General features: G+C 43.8%; 1 protein-coding gene across 2 annotated transcripts; it reads left to right on the plus strand.

The window, feature by feature from the left end:
* Nucleotides 1–27,094, plus strand: pdcd6ip (programmed cell death 6 interacting protein). 2 transcript variants are annotated; one of them, XM_064983275.1, is made up of 18 exons: nucleotides 1–317; nucleotides 7,696–7,750; nucleotides 7,915–7,984; nucleotides 15,294–15,421; nucleotides 15,798–15,951; nucleotides 16,043–16,143; nucleotides 17,003–17,134; nucleotides 18,965–19,187; nucleotides 19,549–19,672; nucleotides 20,343–20,520; nucleotides 22,363–22,474; nucleotides 22,606–22,775; nucleotides 22,852–23,100; nucleotides 23,237–23,371; nucleotides 23,591–23,685; nucleotides 23,901–24,012; nucleotides 24,633–24,820; nucleotides 24,963–27,094. In XM_064983275.1, exons 1-18 carry the CDS (start codon nucleotides 112–114, stop codon nucleotides 25,186–25,188), a joined length of 2,658 nt encoding a protein of 885 aa, XP_064839347.1. In that variant the 5' UTR covers nucleotides 1–111; the 3' UTR covers nucleotides 25,189–27,094. The 2 variants fall into 2 exon arrangements, with proteins under 2 accessions (XP_064839347.1, XP_064839348.1); XM_064983276.1 differs by having other exon boundaries at nucleotides 17,018–17,134.

Genomic DNA, 27,094 nt, shown 5'->3' on the forward strand with positions numbered 1-27,094 from the left:
GTCAACGTCTTCTGACGTTTGCAGCAGAATCCAGGAAGTGAGGAGTCGCTTGTTGTTTTTGCCGATTGATAGTCCTTTCACATTTTATTTGTTACTTTTCGCGGGCCAAAAATGGCGACTTTTATTTCTGTCCCGTTAAAGAAGTCGTCTGAAGTCGAACTCGTTAAACCGCTCTCGAAATTCGTTACGGCGACATACCCAACGGGCGAGGATCAAGCTGAGTATATCCGATCCGTGGAGGAGTTGAACAAGCTGCGCAAGAGTGCTCTGGGGAGGCCGCTCGACAAACACGAAAGCTCGCTGGAAATCCTCCTGAGGTTTGAAATACTGCCGCACTGACGTAACTAGCTAACTCCAGCTAGACACCTAACAGTTAACTAGCTATTTCACCTGTTTGGAAATGGCTGGGCTACTAGTTAACTCCATTGCCGCACCCTGAAATTCTCGGAAGCAGTTTTTCCTTTTGAGTCATGTGTTTAACAATTTATGAAAAGTTAACGCATTGACAATCAATGTCCATGTGATGCTACTGTAATGGCTCAATAACGATTTCTACATGTGAAATGAACCTGCTGTCAATTAGTAAAGTAACTAGCTAGCTTGTTTAGCTAGCTAGTTAACTAACTACCATGTTAGCCAATTCCAATAAACATTAGCTTAAAACAGTGACAATTAAGTAATGGCTATTTCCTTGCCAGAAGTTACCGACCATACAGTTATGCTTGTTCACAGTGCACTGCACTGTGGTCAAAACGCAATCATGGTTATATTAAGACACCATAAAGCCTGCGCAGATATGGGGATGGGATATACCACTGTACTCAAATGTACCTTTATCCACATGCTCCATTGAGAAGATTGAAAAATGCCACCGCAGTCATTTTGTTAACTAGCCATGTTATTACAACATTATACAAGTAATGTTAGTTTCAGGAGGGTTATGTGGGGGTGGTTTCAGGATGGCTAACATTACCTCCTGTGCCATAAAGACTCGGACCCCTTGGAAGGTCCCTCACTATCGCTTCTTGATAGATACTCAACTGATCCAAGATCTAGGTGGGAGGATGCAACACTAGATACATTTCAGAGTAGAAGTAGGCTATGCTATATAATGTACATTTAATATAGTCCGCCTGCCTCTGAGGCATTATTCAGCTAAATCCATCTCATCTAAAAAGAATACCCACACTGGGAGATGGTAGGAATGTTTTGCATAGAGTTCCATGGAGGAAACTGGACTGTTATTTGGTTAACAAACCTCCTCTACCCTACCAAAGATGTCTCCAGTCCTGTGTGATATCACCACACATATCTTGGAGTTGTGACCTATTGACTTTTCTGATTTTCTTTCCTCGGTTTCTCCAGCCAGTCATCTATTCTATACAGTAGGCTAATCAATTGACTAATAGTTTAGCATTGTATTGTCCACAGAGCATTATTTAATACTAGTGCGTTACAATAGAGCCTTGGCATCTTTGTTTGCTTTAAGGAGTGTTTGCTGGAGGAACTTATTCAATGTTAGCATAGGCTTCCTAACTACAAGATGGGATAGGGACATGCTATTGCTGGCCTATAGTATGTTAACGTTCTGGCTACGCTTTGCTATACAGAGTGGGTAGATTCCTAGGAGGTGAATCTTAGCATTGTAGCCTCTTAGCTCTCAGCTCATGTACAGAGCGAGCCATGTGCCAGGTAGCTATGGCAACGGGCCTTGTATTCCATATCCCTTTCACAGCTCTGCAGACAGACTGCCATTGTGTCAGCAGCAGTAGTGTAGTCACCAGCAGACCTGTCTAGGACAGAACTCTAAACTGTAAAACATTATTTGTTTTCCATCAAATACTTGAGGTTCGCATGTTCCACATTAACTACCCCGGTGTAATGGATCCAATGGAAATTTACCCAAAAATGCAAACTCTGTATGTACTTTGGTCCCATATGTACTTTGGTCCCTACCAGGGATGTACTTTGTTCCCTACCAAGTAGTCACAGCCTTGCTAATCTTAGTGTAACCATGGTAACCATTGTTTGTACCTAAAAACCTTTAGTGCGCCGACCTAGCGACCACTCTTCTCTTCCCTCTCCCTTCCGCCATACTCTTCTACCCTCCCTCTCCTTATTTTCCTACTCTCTCACTGCACTTCTGTAAGTACTCCTCATTCCCTCCTTCCTTCACATTCCTTCATTGCCTCTCTGAACTGAGAGTCAACTATAGTACCAGGTTTGTTCCGCCAATGAGGTGCCTTTTGTCCGAGACGATACCAGTATCGCAATTAGGGATGCACGATATATTGGTGAACATGTCGGAATCGGCCGATGTCTGTTTTAACACCCGATGTGCAAAACCATGTCACAGCTGACGTGCATACCTATATAACGAAGGTACATGACGTAATGATGCCACGTACAATTTTTAGCTATAAGTGCAACACGGCATTCCTAAACTAGCCCACAATGTCTGATGTGTGGCTTGAGCAGTCAACAAGTCAAAATTTCAGTGTAACAACTCAGGTGAAATCCATTAAAGCCAATATAATGGAATTCATTGCCCTTGGCTTTCGCCAACTGGTCGAGCACCGGTTAACAATACCAAGTGTGCAATTTTTTCGATGTTGCCCTACCGGAGTTACACAGTAATAGCATCACTGCTGTGAGCTTCACAACATATATACACTGCTCAAAAAATAAAGGGAACACTAAAATAACACATCCTCGATCTGAATGAATTAAATATTCTTATTAAATACTTTTTTCTTTACATAGTTGAATGTGCTGACAACAAAATCACACAAAATTATCAATGGAAATCAAATTTATCAACCCATGGAGGTCTGGATTTGGAGTCATGTTCAAAATTAAAGTGGAAAACCACACTACAGGCTGATCCAACTTGGATGTAATGTCCTTAAAACAAGTCCAAATTAGGCTCAGTAGTGTGTGTGTGGCCTCCACGTGCCTGTATGACCTCCCTACAACGCCTGGGCATGCTCCTGATGAGGTGGCGGATGGTCTCCTGAGGGATCTCCTCCCAGACCTGGACGAAAGCATCCGCCAACTCCTGGACAGTCTGTGGTGCAACGTGGCGTTGGTGGATGGAGCGAGACATGATGTCCCAGATGTGCTCAATTGGATTTAGGTCTGGGGAACGGGCGGGCCAGTCCATAGCATCAATGCCTTCTTCTTGCAGGAACTGCTGATACACTCCAGCCACATGAGGTCTAGCATTGTCTTGCATTAGGAGGAACCCAGGGCCAATCACACCAGCATAATAACTACATAATTGACTGTTGCTATCGAAGTCATTCTAAAGGATAGGTTTAACAGAGCAAATGAAGTATAACCATACTCCTATAAGTAATATCAATAATAATATTTAGTCCTATATAGCCTTTTACACGGGGTCTGAGGATCTCATCTCGGTACCTAATGGCAGTCAGGCTACCTCTGGCGAGCACATGGAGGGCTGTGCGGCCCCCCAAAGAAATGCCACCCCACACCATGACTGACCCACCGCCAAACCGGTCATGCTGGAGGATGTTGCAGGCAGCAGAACGTTCTCCACGGCGTCTCCAGACTGTCACGTCTGTCACATGTGCTCAATGTGAACCTGCTTTCATCTGTGAAGAGCACAGGGCGCCAGTGGCGAATTTGCCAATCATGGTGTTCTCTGGCAAATGCCAAACGTCCTGCACGGTGTTGGGCTATAAGCCCAACCCCCACCTGTGGACGTCGGGCCCTCATACCACCCTCATGGAGTCTGTTTCTGACCGTTTGAGCAGACACATGCACATTTGTGGCCTGCTGGAGGTCATTTTGCAGGGCTCTGGCAGTGCTCCTCCTGCTCCTCCTTGCACAAAGGCGGAGGTAGCGGTCCTGCTGCTGGGTTGTTGCCCTCCTACGTCCTCCTCCACGTCTCCTGATGTACTGGTCTGTCTCCTGGTAGAGCCTCCATGCTCTGGACACCGCTGAAAGACACAGCAAACCTTCTTGCCACATCTCGCATTGATGTGCCATTCTGGATGAGCTGCACTACCTGAGCCACTTGTGTGGGTTGTAGACTCCGTCTCATGCTACCACTAGAGTGAAAGCATTCAAAAGTGACCAAAACATCAGCCAGGAAGCATAGGAACTGAGAAGTGGTCTGTGGTCCCCACCTGCAGAACCACTCCTTTATTGGGGGTGTCTTGCTAAATGCCTATAATTTCCACCTGTTGTCTATTCCATTTGCACAACCGCATGTGAAATGTATTGTCAATCAGTGTTGCATCCTAAGTGGACAGTTTGATTTCACAGAAGTGTGATTGACTTGGAGTTACATTGTGTTGTTTAAGTGTTCCCTTTATTTTTTTGAGCAGTGTACTATGGAACACCGTTTGAGTCTTTGCGTGTCAAAATGATACAGTAGTACAGTTAAATCTGTACTAAAAACGTCAACAAACAAGCAAACACACATTCTTATTTTCAATGACGGCCTAGGAACAGTGGGTTAACTGCCTTGTTCAGGGGCAGAACGACAGATTTTCACCTTGTCAGCTCGGGGGACCCAATCTTGCAACTTTAACTAGTCCAACGCAATAACGACCTGCCTCTCTCTCGTTGCACCCCACAAGGAGTTACGCGAATGCAGTAAACCAAGGTAAGTTGCTAGCTAGCATTAAACTTATCTTATAAAAAAAACAATCAATCATAATCACTAGTTATAACTACACATGGTTGTTGATATTACTAGATATTATCAAGCTTGTCCTGCGTTGCATATAATCTGACTGAGCATACAAGTATCTGACTGAGCAGTGGTAGGCAGAAGCAGGCGTGTAAACATTAATTCAAACAGCACTTTCGTGCGTTTTGCCAGCAGCTCCTCGTTGTGCGTCAAGCATTGCGCTGTTTATGACTTCAAGCCTATCAACTCCCGAGATGAGGCTTGTGTAACCGAAGTGAAATGGCTAGCTAGTTAACCCTCGCTAATTGTCGTTGTGTTGCTGGTTTGAGCCCAGGGAGGAGCAAGGAGAGGGACGGAAGCTATACTGTTCCACTGGCAATACTAAAGTGCCTAGAAGAACATCCAATAGTCAAAGGTTAATGAAATACAAATGGTATAGAGGGAAATAGTCCTATAATTTCTATAATAACTACAACCTAAAACTTCTTACCTGGGAATATTGAAGACTCATGATAAAAGGAACCACATAAAAGGAACCACCATATGTTCTCATGTTCTGAGCAAGGAACTGAAACATTAGCTTTCTTACATGGCGCACATTTTACATGGAACTATTGCACTTTTACCTTCTTCTCCAACACTTTGTTTTTGCATTATTTAAACCAAATTGAACATGTTTCATTATTTACTTGAGGCAAAATTGATTTTATTGATGTATTATATTAAGTATTGTTGTAATTGTCATTATTACAAATACATAAATTGTCAGATTAATCGGTATCAGCTTTTATGGTCCTCCAATAATCGGTATCGGCGTTGAAAAATCATAATCGGTCGACCTCTAGTCAATACTGTTGAAACTATTTCATCTGGGGTTTTTATTTATTTTTACACTTAAATATTTGTAGCTACTTTTTAAGTAAATTCCTGCACTCAACTTGTGCAATACATTAGGATATAAAGAAGATTGTGTTCTTAATTTCACCTGTCACAATTTCTTCATTATGAAGCTTACTAGTAGTCCCCAGTTACGTGGGGTTTGTTTACAAGGACGAAAGACTGGAGCCTTGTGAGTCACTCACCGCATGTGCTAGGTGGTCTAATTACAGTATAGAGTTCACAAATGTTCTCCAACTATGTATCTTATATCTATTAAGTTAACTGTCTAAAATTCACTAAATGATCTGCAGTTGTCCATTTGGTTTGTTCATTTAGTAGCTATCTCGCTAAGTGGTTAGCTCCTTCCAAAATCAAGCTTCGCTTGGAAACAGTAGAGAATGAATCAAGAGCCTTGCTGTCTAATACAGTGCATTCTGAGGTATTCAGACCCCTTCACTTTTTCCACATTTAATACATAACACACTTATTATAATGTGTAATAAAAAATGTTTCCATATCAATCTACACACACTACCCCATAATGACAAAGCGAAAAAAAAAAATATTTGGGACATTTTTGCAAATGTATACAAATAAATCAAGTATTCAATAATCAGACTCTTTTGCCAGGTCACAGTTGTAAATGAGAACTTGTTCTCAGCTAGCCTACCTGGTTAAAGAAAGGTGAAATAAATACATAAAAATATGAGACCCGAAATTGAGTTCAGGTGCATCCTGTTTCCATTGATCATCCTTCAGATGTTTCTACAACTTGATTGGAGTCCACCTGTGGTAAATTCAATTGATTGAACGTGATTTGGAAAGGCACACACCTGTCTATATAAGGTCTCACAGTGCATGTCAGAGCAAAAACCAAGCAATGAGGACGAAGGAATTGTCCGTAGAGCTCCGAGACAGGGTTGTGTCAAGGCACAGATCTGGGGAAGGGTACCAAAAAAATTCTGCAGCATTGCCGGTCCCCAAGAACACATTGGCTTCCATCATTCTTAAATGTAAGAAGTTTGGAACCACCAAGACTCTTTCTAGAGCTAGCTGCCTGGCCAAACTGAGCAATCTGGGGAAAAAGGGACGTGGTCATGGAGGTGACCAAGAACACGATGATCACTCTGACAGAGCTCCAAAGTTCCTCTGTGGAGATGGGAGAACCTTCCAGAAGTACAATCATCTCTGCAGCGCTCCACCAATCAGGCCTTTATAGTAGAGTGGCCAGACGGAAGCCACTCCTCAGTAAAAGGCACATGACAGCCCGCTTGGAGTTTGCCAAAAGGCACCTAAAGACTCTCAGACCAGAGAAACAAGATTCTCTGGTATGATGAAACCAAGATTTAACTCGTTAGCCTGAATGCCAAGCGTCACGTCTGGAGGAAACCTGGCACCATCCCTACGGTGAAGCATGGTGGTGGCAGCATCATGCTGTGGGGATATTATTCAGCGGCAGGGACTGGGAGACAAGTCAGTGTCGAGGGAACGATGAACTGCGCAACGTACATAGAGATCCTTGATAACCTGCTCAGGACCTCAGACTGAGGCGAAGGTTCACCTTCCAACAGGACAATGACCCTAAGCACACTGCCAAACAACGCAGGAGTGGCTTCCGCTTAAGTCTCTGAATGCCTTGAATGGCCCGGCCAGAGCCCGGACGTGAACCCGATCAAACATCTCTGGAGAGACCTGAAAATAGCTGTACAACGACGCTCCCCATCTAACTTGACAGAGCTTGAGACGATCTGCAGAGAAGAATTGGAGACAACTCCCAAGTACAGGTGTGCCAAGAAAACAACTAGTGGCTGCCAAAGTTTCTTACTGAGTATAAATAAAACAACCCTGAAATATCACATTTACATAAGCATTCAGCATGTAGCCTAGTGGTTAGAGCGTTGGACTAGTAACCGAAAGATCCCTGAGCTGACAAGGTTAAAATCTGTCGTTCTGCCCCTGAACATGGCAGTTAACCCACTGTTCATAGGCCATCCAGTGTAAATAATAATTTGTTCTTAACAGACTTGCCTAGTTAAATAAAAATACAAAATTCCAGAGTATCCTGGTATGGCACAAGGCAGGTATGAGAATCTGGATTCCGCCCAAGCGTAGTTGGTCAGTAACACAGTCAATAACATCTCTCTTTTCTGTAGGTATTATGATCAGCTGTGTGCCGTGGAGCCAAAGTTTCCCTTCTCTGAAAATCAGGTACCTATAACCTCTCATCCACTCAATACAAAATACACACTGATGCTGAAAACAATAGAATACAGTATGTGTCTGCGTGGTACAGAGAATCACGTCACACATGAAACGCTAATAAAAAATAAGGTTTGTCTGATAATGTTGCTAATCTCTCTGTGTTCCTGCAGCTGTGTCTAACCTTCACATGGAAAGATGCCTTTGATAAGGGCTCACTGTTCGGGGGCTCAGTCAAACTAGGTACGCTACACACACACACACGAGGCTTGCGGGCATGGTTGTTCCAGTAGGTGTAGGAAGCAGTCATTTTGTATGATGTGTGTTCGCTCCTTGTTTTTTTCAACATATCAAGGTTTCTGTTCCCCGGATTTCGGCCGATCAAATAAATTCAATCGTATGCGGCCAAATTGTCCAGGGCTGCCTATCATAAACCCAGATTTTGTGCTTCAGCACCAGTCTCTCACTCATTACACTCTGCCTTATGTACATGCACCTGCTGCTAAGGAGAGAGGAGCTTTGGCCTAGGCTACTGTTGATTGCAAAGATGGAGACTTTTTTAATTTAAGTAAAATTAATGTTAGAGAGTATGCCTACAAGGGGGAATGTCCTCCGTATGGATACGTTTTAATATTGTAGGTGTCAAAGACGAGAGAAATGTTGGTGTGGCTTCTGTGCAACTCGCTCATTGTTATTATTTTAGGCCTATTTAGTCATCCAAACCAGTTCTTTAAATATGCCAAACATGTTTTGTCATTCTGTCGTAATTTTCTTTAGCTAAATTAAGTTTCAACTGTAATGCTGTGTTTGCCGCAATATAATATCCTGCTTGTATTTTCCCTATGAACAATGGCTAGACTTAATTACTTTTGGTCTGGCTATTACACTGCCGGCCTATGATATGAAGGCACTGTGTTCCGGCAGTCCAACTGACTTGCACTCCTTGAACTTGAGGCGAGGAAGAATGTTCTAAGCCTACCATAGTTACTCCTGTAATCTAACAATAATGATTATCTTTATTTAAAAAATTCTGATAGAACATGTACGAATTAGCTGTACAGTAGTGGCCAAAAGTTGAGAATGACACAAATATTAATTTTCACAAAGTCTGCTGCTTCAATGTCTTTAGATATTTTTGTCAGGTGTTACTATGGAATACTGAAGTATAATTACAAGTATTTCATAAGTGTCAATGGCTTTTATTGACAATTACATGAAGTTGATGCAAAGAGTCAATATTTGCAGTGTTGACCCTTCTTTTTCAAGACCTCTGCAATCCGCCCTGGCATGCTGTCAATTAACTTCTGGGCCACATCCTGATTGATGGCAGCCCATTCTTGCATAATCAATGCATGGAGTTTGTCAGAATTTGTGGGGTATTGTTTGTCCACCCGCCTCTTGAGGATTGACTACAAGTTCTCAATGGGATTAAGGTCTGGGGAGTTTCCTGGCCATGGACGCAAAATATCGATATTTTGTTCCCCGAGTCACTTAGTTATCACTTTTGCCTTATGGCAAGGTGCTCCATCATGCTGGAAAAGGCATTGTTCGTCACCAAACTGTTCCTGGATGGTTGGGAGAAGTTGCTCTCGGAGGATGTGTTTGTACCATTCTTTATTCATGGCTGTGTTCTTAAGCATAATTGTGAGTGAGCACACTCCCTTGGCTGAGAAGCAACCCCATGCATTAATGGTCTCGAGATGCTTTACTGTTGGCATGACACAGGACTGATGGTAGCGCTCTCCTTGTCTTCTCCTGACAAGCTTTTTTTTCCGGATGCCCCAAACAATCGGAAACGGGATTCATCAGAGAAAATGACTTTACCCCAGTCCTCAGCAGTCCAATCCCTGTACCTTTTGCAGAATATCAGTCTGTCCCTGATGTTTTTCCTGGAGAGAAGTGGCTTCTTTGCGGCCCTTCTTGACACCAGGCCATCCTCCAAAAGTTTTTGCCTCACTGTGCGTGCAGATGTACTCACACCTGCCTGCTGCCTTTCCTAAGCAAGCTCTGTACTGGTGGTGCCCCGATCCCAGAGCTGAATCAACTTTAGGAGACGGTCCTGGCGCTTGCTGGACTTTCTTGGGCGCCCTGAAGCCTTCTTCACAACAATTGAACCACTCTCCTTGAAGTTCTTGATGATCCGATAAATGGTTCATTTAGGTGCAATCTTACTGGCAGCAATATCCTTGCCTGTGAAGCCCTTTTTGTGCAAAGCAATGATGACGGCACGTGCCATTTGCATGGCAAAGAGGGACTTTTCAATTAATTGCAATTCATCTGATCACTCTTCATAACATTCTGGAGTATATGCAAATTGCCATCATACAAACTGAGGCAGCAGACTTTGTGAAAATTAATATTTGTGTCATTCTCAAAACATTTGGCCACGACTGTGTATATCTGTATAGCAGACGCAGTAGCCTATCTGACAAGGATAAAGAAATCCATGTCCTGTCCTGCTAGGACTAAGCTTTTCTTTCTTCTATATTTATGGTGCCGGATGAGATGGCAGCCATTTTACGGGCTCCTAACCAATTGTGCTATCTTGTGTGTTTTTTCACGTTATTTGTTACTTATTTTGTACATAATGTTTCTGCCGCTGTCTCTTATGACCAAAAAAAGCTTCTGGATATCAAGACAGTGATTATTCACCTCGTACTGGACAAATATTTTTTTCTTTGACGTGTCTACATGCAAAGGATTTACTTCAGACACCGGACAAGGCCCAAATTCCCGTCATTCACATGAAGAAGAGACAGATTTCGGGGACATAGGTCGGTGTGCCTTGTAAGGATCCGACGGCGAGTGTGTAGTCCGCCTCAACCATCAGTCCTATTAGCCAACGTGCAATCATTGGATAATAAACTGGATGAGCTCCGATCAAGACTATCCTACCAATGGGACATTAACTGTAATATCTTATGTTTCACTGAGTCATGGCTGAATAAGGACATGCATAACATACAGCTGGCTGAGTTTTCCGTGTATCGGCAAGACCGAACATCTGCCTCAGGTAAAGACAAGGGGTGGCGGTCTGTCTATTTGTAAATAACTGCTGGTGCACGAAATCAAATATTAAGGAAGTCTCAAGGTTTTGTTCGCCTGAGGTAGAGTATCTCATGATAAGTTGTAGACCACACTATTTACCAAGAGTTTTCATATATATTTTTCGTAGCTGTACATTTACCACCACAAACCAATGCTGGCACTAAAACGGCACTCAACAAGCTATATAAGGCCATAAGCAAATAAGAAAATGCTCATCCAGAGGTGGTGCTCCTAGTGGCCGAGGACTTTAATGCAGGAAAAATTAAATCAATTTTTACCTAATTTCTACCAGCCTGTTAAATGTGTAACCAGAGGAGGAAAAAAAGCTTTAGACCACCTTTACTCCACACACAAAGCGTACAAAGCTCTCCCCTGCCCTCCATTTGGCAAATCTGACCATAACTCTGTCCCCCTGGTTCCTGCTTACAAGCAAAAACTAAAACAGGAAGTACCAGTGACTCGCTCAATACAGAAGTGGTGAGATGACACACGTGCTGAGCTACAGGACTGTTTTAGCTTGCACAGACCGTAATATGTTCCTGGATTCTTCCGATGGCATTGAGGAGTATCAGTCACTGGCTTCATCAATAAGTTAATCAATTACGTCGTCCCCACAATGACCGTACATACAGGACCAGTCAAAGGTTTTAGAACACCTACTCATTCAAGGGTTTTTTTTCTTTTATTTGCACTATTTTCTACATTTTAGAATAATAGTGAAGACATCAACTATGAAATAACACATACGGAATCATGTTCTTTATTTAATCTTCATTTAACTAGGCAAGTCGGTTATGAACACATTATTATTTTCAATGACGGCTTAGGAACGGTAGGTTAACTGCCTCGTTCAGGGGCAGAAAGACAGATTTTCACCTTGTCAGCTCGGGGGATCCAATCTTGCAACCTTACAGTTAACTAGTCCAACGCAATAACGACCTACATTTACATACATTTACATTTAAGTCATTTAGCAGACGCTCTTATCCAGAGCGACTTACAAATTGGTGAGCGACTTACAAACTCGTTGCACTCCACAAGGAGACTGCCTTTTACGCAAATGCAGTAAGCCAAGGTAAGTTGCTAGCTAGCATTAAACTTATTTTATAAAAAACAATAAATCATAATCACTAGTTAACTACACATGGTTGATGATATTACTAGATATTATCTAGCGTGTCCTGTGTTGCATATAATCTGATTGAGCATACAAGTATCTGACTGAGCGGTGGTAGGCAGAAGCAGGCGCGTAAACATTAATTCAAACAACACTTTTGTGCGTTTTGCCAGCAGCTCTTCGTTGTGTGTCAAGCATTGCGCTGTTTATGACTTCAAACCTATCAACTCCCGAGATGAGGCTGGTGTAACTGAAGTGAAATGGCTGGCTAGTTAGCGCACGCTAATAGCGTTTCAAACTTCACTCGCTCTGAGCCTTGGGGTGGTTGTTTCCCTTGCTCTGCATGGGTAATGCTGCTTCGATGTGTTGGCTGTTGTCATTGTGTTGCTGGTTCGAGCCCAGGGAGGAGCGGGGGGAGGGACAGAAGCTATACTGTTACACTGGCAATACTAAAGTGCCTATAAGAACATCCAATAGTCAAAGGTTAATGAAATACAAATGGTATAGAGGGAAATAGTCCTATAATAACTATAACCTAAAACTTCTTACCTGGGAATATTGAAGACTCATGTTAAACGGAACCACCAGCTTTCATATGTTCTGGGCAAGGAACTGAAACGTTCGCTTTCTTACATAGCACATATTGCACTTTTACGTTTTTGCATTATTTAAACCAAATTGAACGTTTCATTATCTACTTGAGGCTAAATTGATTTCATTGATGTATTATATTAAGTTAAAATAAGTGTTAATTCAGTATTGTTGTAATTGTCATTATTACCAATAAGAAATATATATATATATATATATATCCCCCAAAAATTAATCGGACGATTTCATCGGCATCGGCTTTTTTGGTCCTCGAAAAATCATAATCGGTCGACCTCTAATCTGAAGGGTAGAGCTGCCGCTTTCAAGGAGTGCGACTCTAACCCGGGCATTTATAAGAAAGCACGCTATGCCCCACCACCAACCATCAAACAGGCAAAGCGTCAATACAGGACTAATTTTGAATTGTACTACACCGGCTCCGACGCTTGTCGGATGTGGCAATGCTTGCAAACTATTACGAACTACAAAGGGAAGCACAGCCGCGAGCTGCCCAGTGACACAAGCCTTCCAGACGCGCTAAATGACCAAGCAACACCGAAGCATGCATTAGAGCACCAGCGGTTCCGGAAGACTGTGTGGTCACGCGTTCTGTATCCGATGTGAATAAGACCTTCAAACAGGTCAACATTCACAAGGCTGCAGTACCAGACGGATTACCAGGATGTGTACTCCTAGCATGCTCTGACCAAGTGGCTTCACTGACATTTTGAACCTCTCCCTGTTCGAGTCTGTAATACCAACATGTTTCAAGCAGACTACCATAGTCCCTGTGCCCAAGAACACCCAGGTAACTTCCCTGAATGACTACCAACCCGTAGCACTCACGTCTGTAGCCAGGAAGTTCTTTGAAAGGCTGGTCACGACTCACATCAACACCATTATCCCAGAAACCCTAGACCCACTCCAATTAGCATATGGCCCCAACAGATCCACAGATGACGCAATCTTTATTGCACGCCACACTGCCCTTTCCCACTTGGACAAAAGGAACACCTACGTGAGACTGCTATTCATTGACTACAGCTCAGTGTTCAGTGGGACTAAACACCTCCCTCTGCAACTGGATCCTGGACTTCATGACCGGTAGTAAGGTTAGGTAACAACACATCTGCCACGCTGATCCTTAACATGGGGGCCCCTCAGGGGTGCGTGCTCAGTCCTCTCCTGTACTCCCTGTTCACCTATGACTGCATGACCAAGCACGACTCCAACACCATCATTAAGTTTGCCGATGACACAACAATGGTAGGCCTGAACACCAACAACGATTACACAGCCTACAGGAAGAATGTCAGAGACGTGGGTGTCTGGTACCAGCATAACAACCTCTCCCTCAATGTGATCAAGAAAAGGAGATGATCATGGTCTACAGGAAAAGGAGCATGCCCATTCTCATCGACGGGACTGTAGTGGAGCAGGTTGAGAGCTTCATGTTCCTTGGTGTCCACATCACCAATGAACTATCATGGTCCAAACACACCAAGAGAGTCATGAAGAGGGAATGACGATGCCTGTTCCCCCTCAGGAGACTGAAAGGATTTGGCATGGGTCCTCAGATCCTCAAAGTTCTACAGCTGCACCATTGAGAGCATCCTGACTGGTTGCATCACCACCTGATATGGCAACTGCTCGGTCTCCATCCGCAAGGCACTACAGAGGGTAGGGCGTACGGCCCAGTACATCACTGGGGCCAAGCTTCTTGCCATCCATGACCTCTATACCAGGTGGTGTCAGAGGAAGGCCCTAAAAATTGTCAGACTCCAGCCACCCTAGTCATAAACTCTTCTCTCTACTACCGCATGTCAAGTGGTGCAGGAGTGCCAAGTCTACGTCCAAAAGGCTTCTTAACAGCTTCTAACCCTTAACTCCTGAACAGCTAATCAAATGGCTACCCGGACTATTTGCATTGACCCCACCCCCATTATTTATGCTGCTGCTAATCTGTTTATTATCTATGCATAGTCACTTTACCTCTACCTGTACATATTATGGCGCTTTCATATATATATATATATGTACATATTACCTCGACTAACCTTGACTCTGTACCAGTACCCCTTTATATAGCCTCGCTAATGTTATTTTATTGTTGTTCTTTTAACAATTTTTAAATTTTACTTTTTATTTATATTTTACTTCAGTTTATTTTAGTAAATCATTTAACACTTTTTTTAAACGGATTGTTAAGGGCTTGTAAGAAAGTATTTCACTGTAAGGTCTATTCAGCGCATGTGACAAATCAAATTTGATTTGATCTTTTTAATATTAATTTCATACAGTAGATGCCTATATGCCTATGCATGCAATGCCCTGATGCATTTAGTGATCAGATCTCTGACAGCGGAACCGTAAGGTGGACAATTGATATTTGAGGAAAGTTAAAACCAATAAAACAGACTATAAAGTTCTGCATATGCTAAACATCGAAACACAAGGGATAGTGTTTTTGTAATTTGTTAAAAGGCTGGTTTTAAGGACACGTAAGTGTGGCTCATTTGGCCAATATCCCTTGTTTATTGATTGTGCTGCGTGGATGGATGCCCTAATGGGTTACTTTCCCAATGCAGATGCATGACCGGTACAGTTCTCAAATGTCATCTTTCAGGTCATTTGTCCGGTGCCAAATGTTCCTAATGGAAACCCTGCAACCTAAATGATTACCTGTCTGTGGCATGTGTAGAGCTGGGCCGGCGTGTGCTATCTCCCAGCGGGAGGTAACCTCTGTAACCCTATTGTGAGGTATGTCAGCCTGATGAACAGGTGTGTGTGTTTTAGCCCTGGCCAGTCTGGGCTATGAGAAGACATGTGTGTTGTTCAATGGAGCAGCGTTGGCAAGTCAGATCGCTTCAGAACAAAACCTGGACAGCGATGAAGGACTGAAGGCCGCAGCCAAATACTACCAGGTACTACTATAGTAACACTACTATTTATACCACATCTACTTACTACAGTACTACAAATACTACAGCCAAATACTACCAGGTACTACTATAGTAATGCTACAATACTACCAGGTTCTATAGTAACACTACTATTTATGCCACATCTAATTCCTACAGTACTACAAATACTACAGCCAAATGTTACCAAAATCTATAGTAATACTGATGTTACTACCAGGTATTACTACAGTACTGCTAATTATATTACAGCCAATGACTACCTTTTTTATAATAATACTTGAATTCTACGTAGTAATAATATAACCAATAACCCCCCCTGTCTGTCGTTCTATCTCTCTCTGTCATACACTCTCTCTCCCTCTTCCACCCCCTACAGTTGGCAAGTGGAGCATTTGGTCACATTAAGGACACAGTGCTGTCGGCTCTGAACAGAGAGCCTACAATGGACATTTCTCCTGAGACCGTAGGAACCCTCAGTCTCATCATGCTGGCTCAGGCACAGGAAGTCTTCTTTCTCAAGGCTACTTCAGGTACACACATACGTCACACACACACATGCTATACCCACACATTACACGTGTGTGCATAAATCAAGTAACCATGGTATCATTTGCCCTACAGATAAGATGAAGGACGCCATCATCGCAAAACTGGCCAATCAGGCGGCAGATTTCTACAGCGATGCCTTCAAGCAGTGTCAGTACAAAGAGAACCTGCCCAAGGTGTGTGTGTGTGTGTGGGGATAACACTCAGGGTGTAGAACTTTCCCCATTTCTCTCATTTCACTATCTCTGTTCTGATTGTTTGTTTACCATACAGTCTATTCTGATTTGTTATTCACTACCTGGGCTGTTTTCTCATTGGTTGTGCTTGTTCACTACTTGGGCTGTATTCTCAGTGGCGCTTTCACCGTCTCACCCCCGTTCTTATTGGTCTCTCACTACCTAATAATGAGCTTCTGAAATGATGTGTGTTTGAAATCTGACTGACCTGTCTTACTACTAAAAGACACACACGTTCTGGGGTGGGAATACATGGGCCGGACTTTGCAGACACACACACACACGTTCTGGGGTGGGAATACATGGGCCGGACTTTGCAGACACACACACACACGTTCTGGGGTGGGAATACATGGGCTGGACTTTGCAGACACACACACACACACGTTCTGGGGTGGGAATACATGGGCTGGACTTTGCCGACACACACACGTTCTGGGGTGGGAATACATGGGCTGGACTTTGCAGACACAGACACACACACGTTCTGGGGTGGGAATACATGGGCTGGACTTTGCCGACACACACACACTACTTTGTAATAAAGTTTGGGTGAATGTTGCAGAAAGATTAATCACTCACTGTTCTGTTCTCTCTCCCGTTATCCTCCGCTCTCTGCATCCCTCGTGGTGGTGTGTGTGCCTGTGTTACTGATTTTGGCTTCTGTGACGTGAAACTCGTTCGTGATTTGCTCTTGGCGGTGTTGTTCTTTGGTTTTCCCTTTGTTTGCATGTGTGTTTTGGTTTGCCCTGTGTGTGTGCGTGTGCGCACTGCTCTGTGGTTGCTTCTCCCTGGTCAGTGTATTTATTTCCAGGAGGTGTTGCCGGTGCTGGCAGCTAAACACTGCATCATGCAGGCCAACGCTGAGCTACACCAGTCTATCCTCGCCAAGCATAAGAAACACTTTGGGGAGGAGATCGCTCGCCTGCAGGTACACACAAACACACACACAGCACAACTCTAACCCAGTGGTGCTTCCAGTGTAGCCCACCTGAAAATGTAGTGATTTTCCTATGACCAAATACAGTGGCAAGAAAAAATGTGAATTACCTGGATTTCTGCATAAATTTGACATCAAATTTGATCTGATCTTCATCTAAGTCACAACAATAGACAAACAGTGTGCTTAAACTAAAAACACACATTGTTGTATTTTTTCTATATTGAATACATAATTTAAAAATTCACTGTGTAGGTTGGAAAAGGTATGTGAACCCCTAGGCTAATGACTTCTCCAAAAGCTAATTGGAGTCAGGAGTCCACTAACCTGGAGTCGAATCAATGAAATGAGATTGGAGATTTTGATTAGAGCTACCCTGCCCCGTTTAAAAAAAAAAAATAACCACGCACAAAATTTGAGTTTGCTATTCACAAGAAGCATTGCCTCGTGAACCATGCCTCGAACAAAAGAGATGTCATAAGACCTAAGATTAAGAATGGTTGCCTTGCATAAAGCTGGAAAGGGTTACAAAAGTATCTCTAAAAGCCTTGATGTTCATCAGTCCACGGTAAGACCAATTGTCTATAAATGGAAAAAGTTCAGCACTGTTGCTACTCTCCCTAGGAATGGCCGTCCTGCACAGATGACTGCAAGAGCACAGCGCAGAATACTCAATGAAGTTAAGAAGAATCCTAGTGTGTCTGCTGAAGACTTGCAGAAATATATGGAACATGCCAACATCTCTGGAGACGAGTACGATACGTAAAACACTAAACAAGAATGGTGTTCATGGGAGGACACCACGAAAGAAGCCACTGCTGTCCCACAAAAACATTGCTGCATGTCTGAAGTTTGCAAAAGAGCACCTGGATGTTCCACAGTGCTACTGGCAAAATATTCTGTGGACAGATGAAACTATAAGAACACAATACTGTGTGGAGAAAAAAAGGCCCAGCACACCAACATCAACCTCATCCCAACTGTAAAGTATGGTGGAGGGAGCATCATGGTTTGGGCTGCTTTGCTGCCTCAGCTTGCTATCATCAACGGAGAAATGAATTCCCAAGTTTATCAAGACATTTTGCATGAGAATGTAAGTCTATCTGTCCGCCAATAGAAGCTCAGCAGAAGTTGGGTGATGCAACAGGACAACAACCCGTAAGACAGAAGTAAATCTACAACAGAATGGCTTCAACAGAAGGAAATACACCTTCTGGAGAGGCCCAATCAGAGTCCTGACCTAAACCAGATTTAAAATACTGTGGCATGACCTCAAATGAGCGGTTCACACCAGACATCCCAAGAATATTGCTGAACTGAAACTGTTTTGTAAAGATGAATGGTCCAAATTTCCTCCTGTTTTGCAGGTCTGATCCGCAACTACAGAAAATGTTTGGTTGAGGTTATTGCTGCCAAAGGAGAGTCAACCAGTTATTAAATCCAAGGGTTAACATGCTTTTTCCTACCTGCACTGTGAATGTTTACACGGTGTGTTCAATAAAGACGTGAAAACATGTCATTGTTTGTGTGTTATTAGTTTAAGCAGACTGTGTTTGTCTATTGTTATGACTTAGATGAAGATCAGATTTTATGACTAATTTATGCAGAAATCCAGGTAATTCTAAAGGGTTCACATACTTTTTCTTCCCACTGTAAACACAATCAATCAGCCAAAGTCCTCATACATTGTTTTCTATTCTCTCGTTCTCTCCATCCCTCAGCAAACTAATTAGTGAAGAGTCTAGCCCTGCTTTATGGTTGACAGTGTGAAGGATCCAACTATCATTCATTCCTCTTCTCTCCTTCCCTCCATCCCTGCAGCATGCTTCAGAGCTGGTGAAGACGGTAGCGTCTCGCTATGATGAGTACGTCAGTGTGAAAGATCTTAGTGATAAGATCAGCCGTGCTCTGACCGCAGCTAAGAAGGACAACGACTTCATCTACCACGACCGCGTCCCTGAGGTCAAAGACCTGGAACACATCGGCAAGGCAGCACTGGTCAAGGCTACCACCATCACACCTCCGCTCAGCGCCAAGTTCACAGGTGAGAGACCGAATACACACACAACCACTCGGTGCCAAGTTCACTGGTGAGAGACCGAATACACACACAACCACTCGGCACCAAGTTCACTGGTGAGAGACCGAATACACACAACCACTCGGCACCAAGTTCACTGGTGAGAGACCGAATACACAACCACTCGGCACCAAGTTCACTGGTGAGAGACCGAATACACACACAACCACTCGGCACCAAGTTCACTGGTGAGAGACCGAATACACACACAACCACTCGGCACCAAGTTCACTGGTGTGGGGGGGGCACACTTTTGCTTTTTGTGTAGATGTCTAAAAGAGTTTGTAAACGTGTGGGTTAGTTTCTGACGTGTGTGTCTGTATAGACTTGTTTGAGAAGATGGTGCCCATGGCTGTGCAGCAGAGTATGAGTGTGTACAGCCAGAGGAAGGCTGAGACTGTCAACAGACTGGTAGGAACCATGAGGGAAGCTACTAACCTCTGCAACGGGTATGGATGTTACTTTGATCATTTAACAATTTAATCGTTATTTTTTTCTACTCTTGATTTCAATACATTACATTATCAACACAGTCAACAGCACCCGGTTAAGTCATCATACACTGAGTTGACAAAACATTAAGAATGCCTTCCTAATATCCCCCCTTTTGCCCTCAAAACAGACTCAATTTGTCAGGGCTGTTGGCCCATGTTGACTCCAATGCTTCCCACAGTTGTGTCAAGTTGGCTGGATGTCCTTTGGGTGGTGGACCATTCTTGATACACACAGGAAACTGTTGAGCGTGAAAAACCCAGCAGTATTGCAGTTCTTGACACAAACCGGTGCGTCTGGCACCTACTACCAAACCCTGTTCAAAGGCACTTAAATATTTTGTCTAGCCCATTCACCCTCTGAATGGCACAATCCATGTCTCAATTGTCTCGAGGCTTAAAAACCCTTCTTTAACCTGTCTCCTCCCCTTCATCTACACTGATTGAAGTGGATTTAACATCAATAAGGGATCACAGCTTTCACCTGTTCAGTCTGTCATGGAAATAGCAGGTGTTCTTAATGTTTTGTACACTGTGTAGGTCATATTTATTGGTGGTGAATTGCGTTAATAACTAAACAGTGTGTTGGCATGTCTATATTGATCATGTATTGATCATTTAACAACAGTGTCCTGGCATCTCTGAACCTGCCTGCGGCTCTGGAGGACCTGACTGGAGATTCTATCCCACAATCCATTATTGAAAAGGCCCATGCCATCGTCCAGCAGGGGGGGCTGCAGAGCATAGAGCAGCTGATCAGAGACCTGCCAGAACTACTGACACGCAACAGAGAGATCCTGGATGAGGTGTGTGTATATACACACACACGTGTTCGTATTAGAGGTTGACCGATTATGATTTTTAAACCTGATACCGATTATTGGAGGCCCAAAAAAGCCGATACCGATTAATCGGCCAATTATTTTTTTTATTTTATTTTAGTTTGTTTTTGTAATAATGGCAATTACAACAATACTGAATGAACACTTATTTTAACTTAATATAATACATCAATAAAAATCTATTTAGCCTCAAATAAATAATGAAACCTGTTCCATTTGGTTTAAATCATGCAAAAACAAAGTGTTGGAGAAGTAAAAGTGCAATATGTGCCATGTAAAAAAAAGCTAACGTTTGAGTTCCTTGCTCAGAACATGAGAACATATGAAAGTTTGTGGTTCCTTTTAACATGAGACTTCAATATTCCAAGGTAAGAAGTTTTAGGTTGTAGTTAATATATTATTTATAGGACTATTTTGCTCCATACCATTTGTATTTCATATACCTTTGACTATTGGATGTTCTTATAGGCACTATAGTATTGCCAGTGTAACAGTATAGCTTCCGTCCCTCTCCGCGCTCCTACATGGGCTCGAACCAGGAACGCATCGACAACAGCCACCCTCGAAGCAGCTTTACCCATCGCTCCACAAAAGCTGCGGCCCTTGCAGAGCAAGGGGAATAACTACTCCAAGTCTCAAAGCGAGTGACGTTTGAAACGCTATTAGTGCACACCCAGCTAACTTGCTAGCCATTTCACATCGGTCACACCAGCCATTAGGTTGATAGGCTTGAAGTCATAAACAGAGCTGTGCTTGCGAAGAGCTGCTGGCAAAACGCATGAAAGTGCTGTTTGAATGAATGCTTACGAGCCTGCTGCTGCCTACCATCGCTCAGTCAGACTGCTCTATCAAATCATAGACTTAATTATAACATAATAACACACAGAAATATGAGTCTTTGGTCATTAATATGGTCGAATCCGGAAATTATCATTTTGAAAACAAAACGTTTATTCTTTCAGTGAAATACAGAACCGTTTGGTATTTTATCTAACGGGTGGCATCCATCAGTCTAAATATTCTTGTTACATTGCACAACCTTCAATGGTATGTCATAATTACGTAAAATTCTTGCAAATTAGTTTGCAATGAGCCAGGCTGCCCAAACTGTTGCATATACCCTGACTCTGCGTGCAATGAACGCAAGAGAAATTACAATTTCACCTGGTTAATATTACCTGGATTTCTTTTAGCAAAATGTGCAGGTTTAAAAATATATACTTCTGTGTATTGATTTTAAGAAAGGCATTGGTGTTTATGGTTAGGTACAGTTGTCCAACGATTGTGATTTTTTTCGCAAATGCGCTTTTGTTAAATCATCCCCCAGCGTTGCATCGATTATATGCAACGCAGGATACGCTAGATAAACGAGTAATATCATCAACCATGTGTAGTTCTAACTAGTGATTATGATTGATTGTTTTTTATAAGATAAGTTTAATGCTAACTAGCAACTTACCTTGGCTTCTACTGCATTCGCGTAACAGGCAGGCTCCTCGTGGAGTGCAATGAGAGGCAGGTGGTTAGAGCGTTGGACTAGTTAACTGTAAGGTTGCAAGATTTGATCCCCCGAGCTGACAAGGTAAAAATCTGTTGTTCTGCCCCTGAACAAGTCAGTTAACCCACCGTTCCTAGGCCGTCGTTGAAAATAAGAGTAATTGGGCAAATCGGCGCCCAAAAATACCGATTTCCGATTGTTATGAAAACTTGAAATCGGCCCTAATTAATCGGCCATTCCGATTAATCGGTCGACCTCTAGTTCGTATACCCATGATGTGTAATGTGTGTGTGTGTGTGTGTTTGTAGTCTCTGAAGATGCTGGATGATGAGGAGTCGACAGACAGCGAGCTGAGATCCAAGTTCAGCCAACGCTGGAACAGAACTCCCTCTGGAGACCTCTACAAACCACTCAGAGCGGGTACACACACTCACACACCTATTCATGCCTACACACACATCCAAAAACAAACATACTTATATGTGTGGTGTTGTGTACTACCTTGGAATCAAATGATAATTATTTCTGCTTCTCTACCTCCGGCGGTCCAGAGGGGGGTAACTTCCGTAGCGTGTTGGACAAGGCAGTGCAGGCTGACCAGGTGGTCAGGGAGCGTTATAATGCACACTGTGAGATGATCGCTCTCCTCTGTAAACCTGAGGCTGAACTCACCGCTGCCATACCTTCAGCCAACCCTGCTAAGACATTGCAGGGCAGCGAGGTGAGGGATTTTGTGTGTGTGGGTGTGGGTGTGTGTGTGTGTGTGTGTTCTAACTATGTATTCTCTCTCCCTCTAGGTTGTGAGTGTGTTGCGTTCCCAGCTGTCCCAGCTAGAGGTGGTGAAGAGAGAGAGGGAGGTGCTGGAGACGGAAATTAAGGGCGTGACCTTTGACATGTCCTCCAGCTTCCTGACGGCTCTGGCTCAGGACGGGGCCATCAATGAGGAGGCACTGTCAATGAGCCAGCTTGACCAATCATACGGCAGCTACAGCCAGAGGGTTCAAGCCAGCCTCCGCTCTCAGGAAGAGCTGTTGGGCAACGTGCAGGTAGGATACAGACACAGAGACACACTCGCCTAAACACCCCTATACGCGATTTCCACAAATACTTTTTCAGATGTCGAGAAATGTTACTTTATCGATTCTCTCCTTCCATCTCCACCTGTTGATTGTCTCCCGCCAGGCATCTCACCAGGAGTTCTCCAGTCTGAAGCAGTCCAACTCGGAGGCTAATGATCGTGAGGAGGTGTTGAAGAAGCTGGCCTCGGCCCACGACAGCTACGTTGAGATCACCAGCAACCTCAGAGAGGGCACCAAGGTCACTGTCGCCTAGGGAACGTCAGGGAGGGTTGTTTCTAGGGAATGGGTGGGTTGTCCAGGGAAAAGGAGGACTGTTTCTAAGACTGTGTCACCCAACAATACACATTTTTGTTCTAACCCCCTGAAAAACATAACAGGTTGAACTTGACAAGGGCTTGATTGTTGGATGACTTTGGTTGTCTCTCAATCTGACCAATCACCTTCTCGCTCTCTGTAGTTCTACAATGACCTCACCGAGATCCTGCTGAAGTTCCAGAACAAGTGCAGTGACATCGTCTTCGCCCGCAAGACAGAACGGGATGAACTGCTGAAGTATGTGGTGGTGACGTCGTCTCAATAACGATGCTTCGGTTGTAATGAATATTTGTAATAATCACTGTATTGTGTTATTAGTGAAATATCATTGATTCTGTTTTTATGTGATTGGTGATTTATGTGAACTAGAAGTGACCATGACGAGCAACTGATGTTGGGGTTGCCTTGGTGACCAATGACTGACATTTCTGTTGTTGTGGTTACCCACCCAGGGATTTGCAGCAGAGCATCGCCAGGGAGCCCAGTGCCCCGTCCTTCTCTGTCCCCGCCTACCAGACTAACCCCACCGCCACTGGACCAACCCCTGCACCAAGGACTGTCTTCGTAAGTAGCCAATCACAGATGGGTGGCTCCTCCCTCCAGCCCAATCAGAGGGCAGCTCTGTGCCAATGAGGATTCAATTAAACTTTAAACGAAATTTGCATCGGGTGAAAGTGATTGCATTCATTTGTAACCGAGGTGTCTCCCGGGTGTGAGTTGTGTGCCCCTTTCAAAGCCGATGGAGAAGTTGGCTCAACAGAATGACGTATGTGAGGCACGTGGAGTATTGACTTACGATTTGCATTTTCACATGCTAAAGTGTTTGCTCTTGATGAAATATATGTGCTTTATCTTACCAAGGAAAACTAGTTTGAAAATTGAAACATATATTGTATGATTCTGAACGATGCACCATGCTGCCTTGTTGACAATGACTGTTTGATTTGAGCAGTTTTACCTGGTCTTGACGGGCCATAGCCCGGTTCAGCCTGACGAACTCCCTCAATCACGACAGAGACATGACCGTAATATTGTCTCTTATTGTGACGTAAAAAATATCCCTTTTCAAGCAATCAGAGAAATGTTTGTTAACCACTTTACATCAGCAGTTGTCACAAGGTTTACTATTGATCTGTTTTGACTGATTTTTAGTGACCTCTGATCTTTCCCTCTTCCGTTTCCAGCAGCCTCAGCAGCCCCCGGCGAAGGCCCAGCCTCCCGAGCGGCCCCCTCCCCCTGCCTTCACCCCCCAGGCCGCCTCCGCACCAGGCAACCCTCCCAGTAACCAGCCTCAACCAGTAAACCCCCCACCTATGGCCCCTCCCTCACAGGCCCAGGGACCGCCTTACCCCACATACCAGGGATACCCCGGGTGAGTCAATCAAATCAATCATTATCCTTATTGTCCCAGTTGGCTGTGTGCATTGCACAACTGTAGCCCGTCTGTTGTTCATCTCACTATCCCTGTCTTCTCATTTTCATACACACTAACCTCTCTTTCTCTGTATCCTCAGGTATGCCTACCAGATGCCTATGGGTTATAACCCGTATGCAGCGTACGGCCAGTACAACATGCCCCCCACTATGCAGCCTAACATGCAGCCCTACGTCCCCTATCAGCAGGCCCCAGCACCCGGACAGGGGGGCTACCCTGTGGTCCCCCCCACACAGCAGCACCCCTACACCTACCAACAGCAGCCCCAGCAACCACCACCACAGCCATACTACCCACAACAATAACTACTCTCTCACTCCTCTCCTCCATCCCTCTCCTCTGCTATCACCACTCCGACCGACAGCAGAAACTATGCTACTACGCCCAGCAATAACTCCTCAATCTCTCTCTCTCTCTCCCTTCTTCCTCTGCCTTACGTTGCACTTCTAGCACTCCACCTTTGCTCTCTCCCTCCCTCTACCTTCTCTCCCTCCCTCCCTCTACCTTCTCTCCCTCCTCTACCCTTTTTCCTCTACCTTCTCTCCCTCCTCTACCCTTTTTCCTCTACCCTTTCTCCCACTCTCCCTCTACTACCCTTTCTCCTCTACGCTTTCTCCTTCCCTCCCTCCGTCTCTCCCTCTCTGTTCTACCCTCTCTCCCTCTCTGTTCTACCCTCTCCCTCTCTGCTCTACCTTCTCCCTCTCTGCTCTACCTTCTCCCTCTGCTCTACCTTCTCCCTCTCTGCTCTACCTTCTCCCTCTCTGCTCTACCTTCTCCCTCTCTGCTCTACCTTCTCCCTCTCTGCTCTACCTTCTCCCTCTCTGCTCTACCTTCTCCCTCTCTGCTCTACCTTCTCCCTCTCTGCTCTACCTTCTCCCTCTCTGCTCTACCTTCTCTGCTCTACCCTCTCTCCCCTCTCCCTCCCTCCCCTACCCTCTCTCCCTCCCTCCTTTTCCCTCTCTCTCTCCCTCCCTCATCTACCCTCTCGCTCTTCTTCCATCCCTCCCTCTACACTTACTCCCTCTACATACTCATCTACGAACCAGCTCCTCTATTTTTATTTTATTTTATTTTTTTTTCATATTATTTTTCTAATTATTGCTTTAATTCTTTAAGTCCTAACTTTTCTTCCTGCTATACCTGACTTCCTGGTATGGGCCTAGGTCAAAAATATACAGGTTAGGATAAGAGGATTCCATAAGTCTTTGCATAAATGCAGAAGAATTCTAAACAATGGGACTAGCAATGCGGAGCCAAAATGACTGGAAGTGAATTTCAGCAGTACAGAACGTTTGCCATCAAGTGGAAAATTAACACAATTGTAGTGAATTTCAGCTAACTAGTCAGCAAACACATAGCATAACTGTTTTACTGTCATTCTAGTCATTTAAATGTGTTTCTAGTTATCTACAGACCCTTTATTTTTCCGGACGATTCTCACATTTTTAATGCTAATCCTGTAGAATCAGCAGTGGCGCTGGTCCAATTACTTTGTTTATTTTCGAATGCTTACTTTGTTTATTTTTGAATTATTGATTATTGCGTTGTCCTAATCTGTATATATTCGGCCTAGATATAGAACACTAGAGGAGCTGCATGTCATTCTTGGATGAGGAGGGCGTGGCATGATTCCTTATTTGGGAGCAAGTGGGAGGGGTCACATTCAATGTCACTGAATGAAAAGCCTGAGGACCCAGGGTTGTATTCAGTAGGGAGAAAACGTTTAGAAACGGAATGAAATGGGGGTTTACAGCTTGAACTTTTGCAATAAGAGAAGCAATTCTTCCTTGTCTGTTTTCAAACCGTTTTGCTACTGAATACGACCCAGCTACGATCACTCAGCTTAACGCCTGGCGCTTCTATAACAACTATCATATTTTTCTAATGTATAATACTTATGTAATAATACTTGTGTAATAATCCAATAAAAATGGCTGTCAGTTTTTCTAATTTAGATAAGGACTGTTGGAGATGCACTCTCGCTGTCTCTGTTCTGTCTCCCTCTCAATTATCACTCCCCTCTCTCCATCACTCCTCTCCTCTCTCTCTCTCTGTGGGGATGTGTCTTTCTGTTTTGCAATCAGAGTAAAGCTGTAAATGGCTGTAGATGTTTTTCTGGGATAAAGGTTATTATATATAAAGACTGTGGTGAACCCAACGACACGGTGTTTCTTTTTGGTTCTAATGTGATTAAAACACCTCTGCATACCA

Source organism: Oncorhynchus masou, chromosome 13 (genome assembly GCF_036934945.1).
Source record: "Oncorhynchus masou masou isolate Uvic2021 chromosome 13, UVic_Omas_1.1, whole genome shotgun sequence".
Lineage (NCBI taxonomy): Eukaryota > Metazoa > Chordata > Actinopteri > Salmoniformes > Salmonidae > Oncorhynchus > Oncorhynchus masou.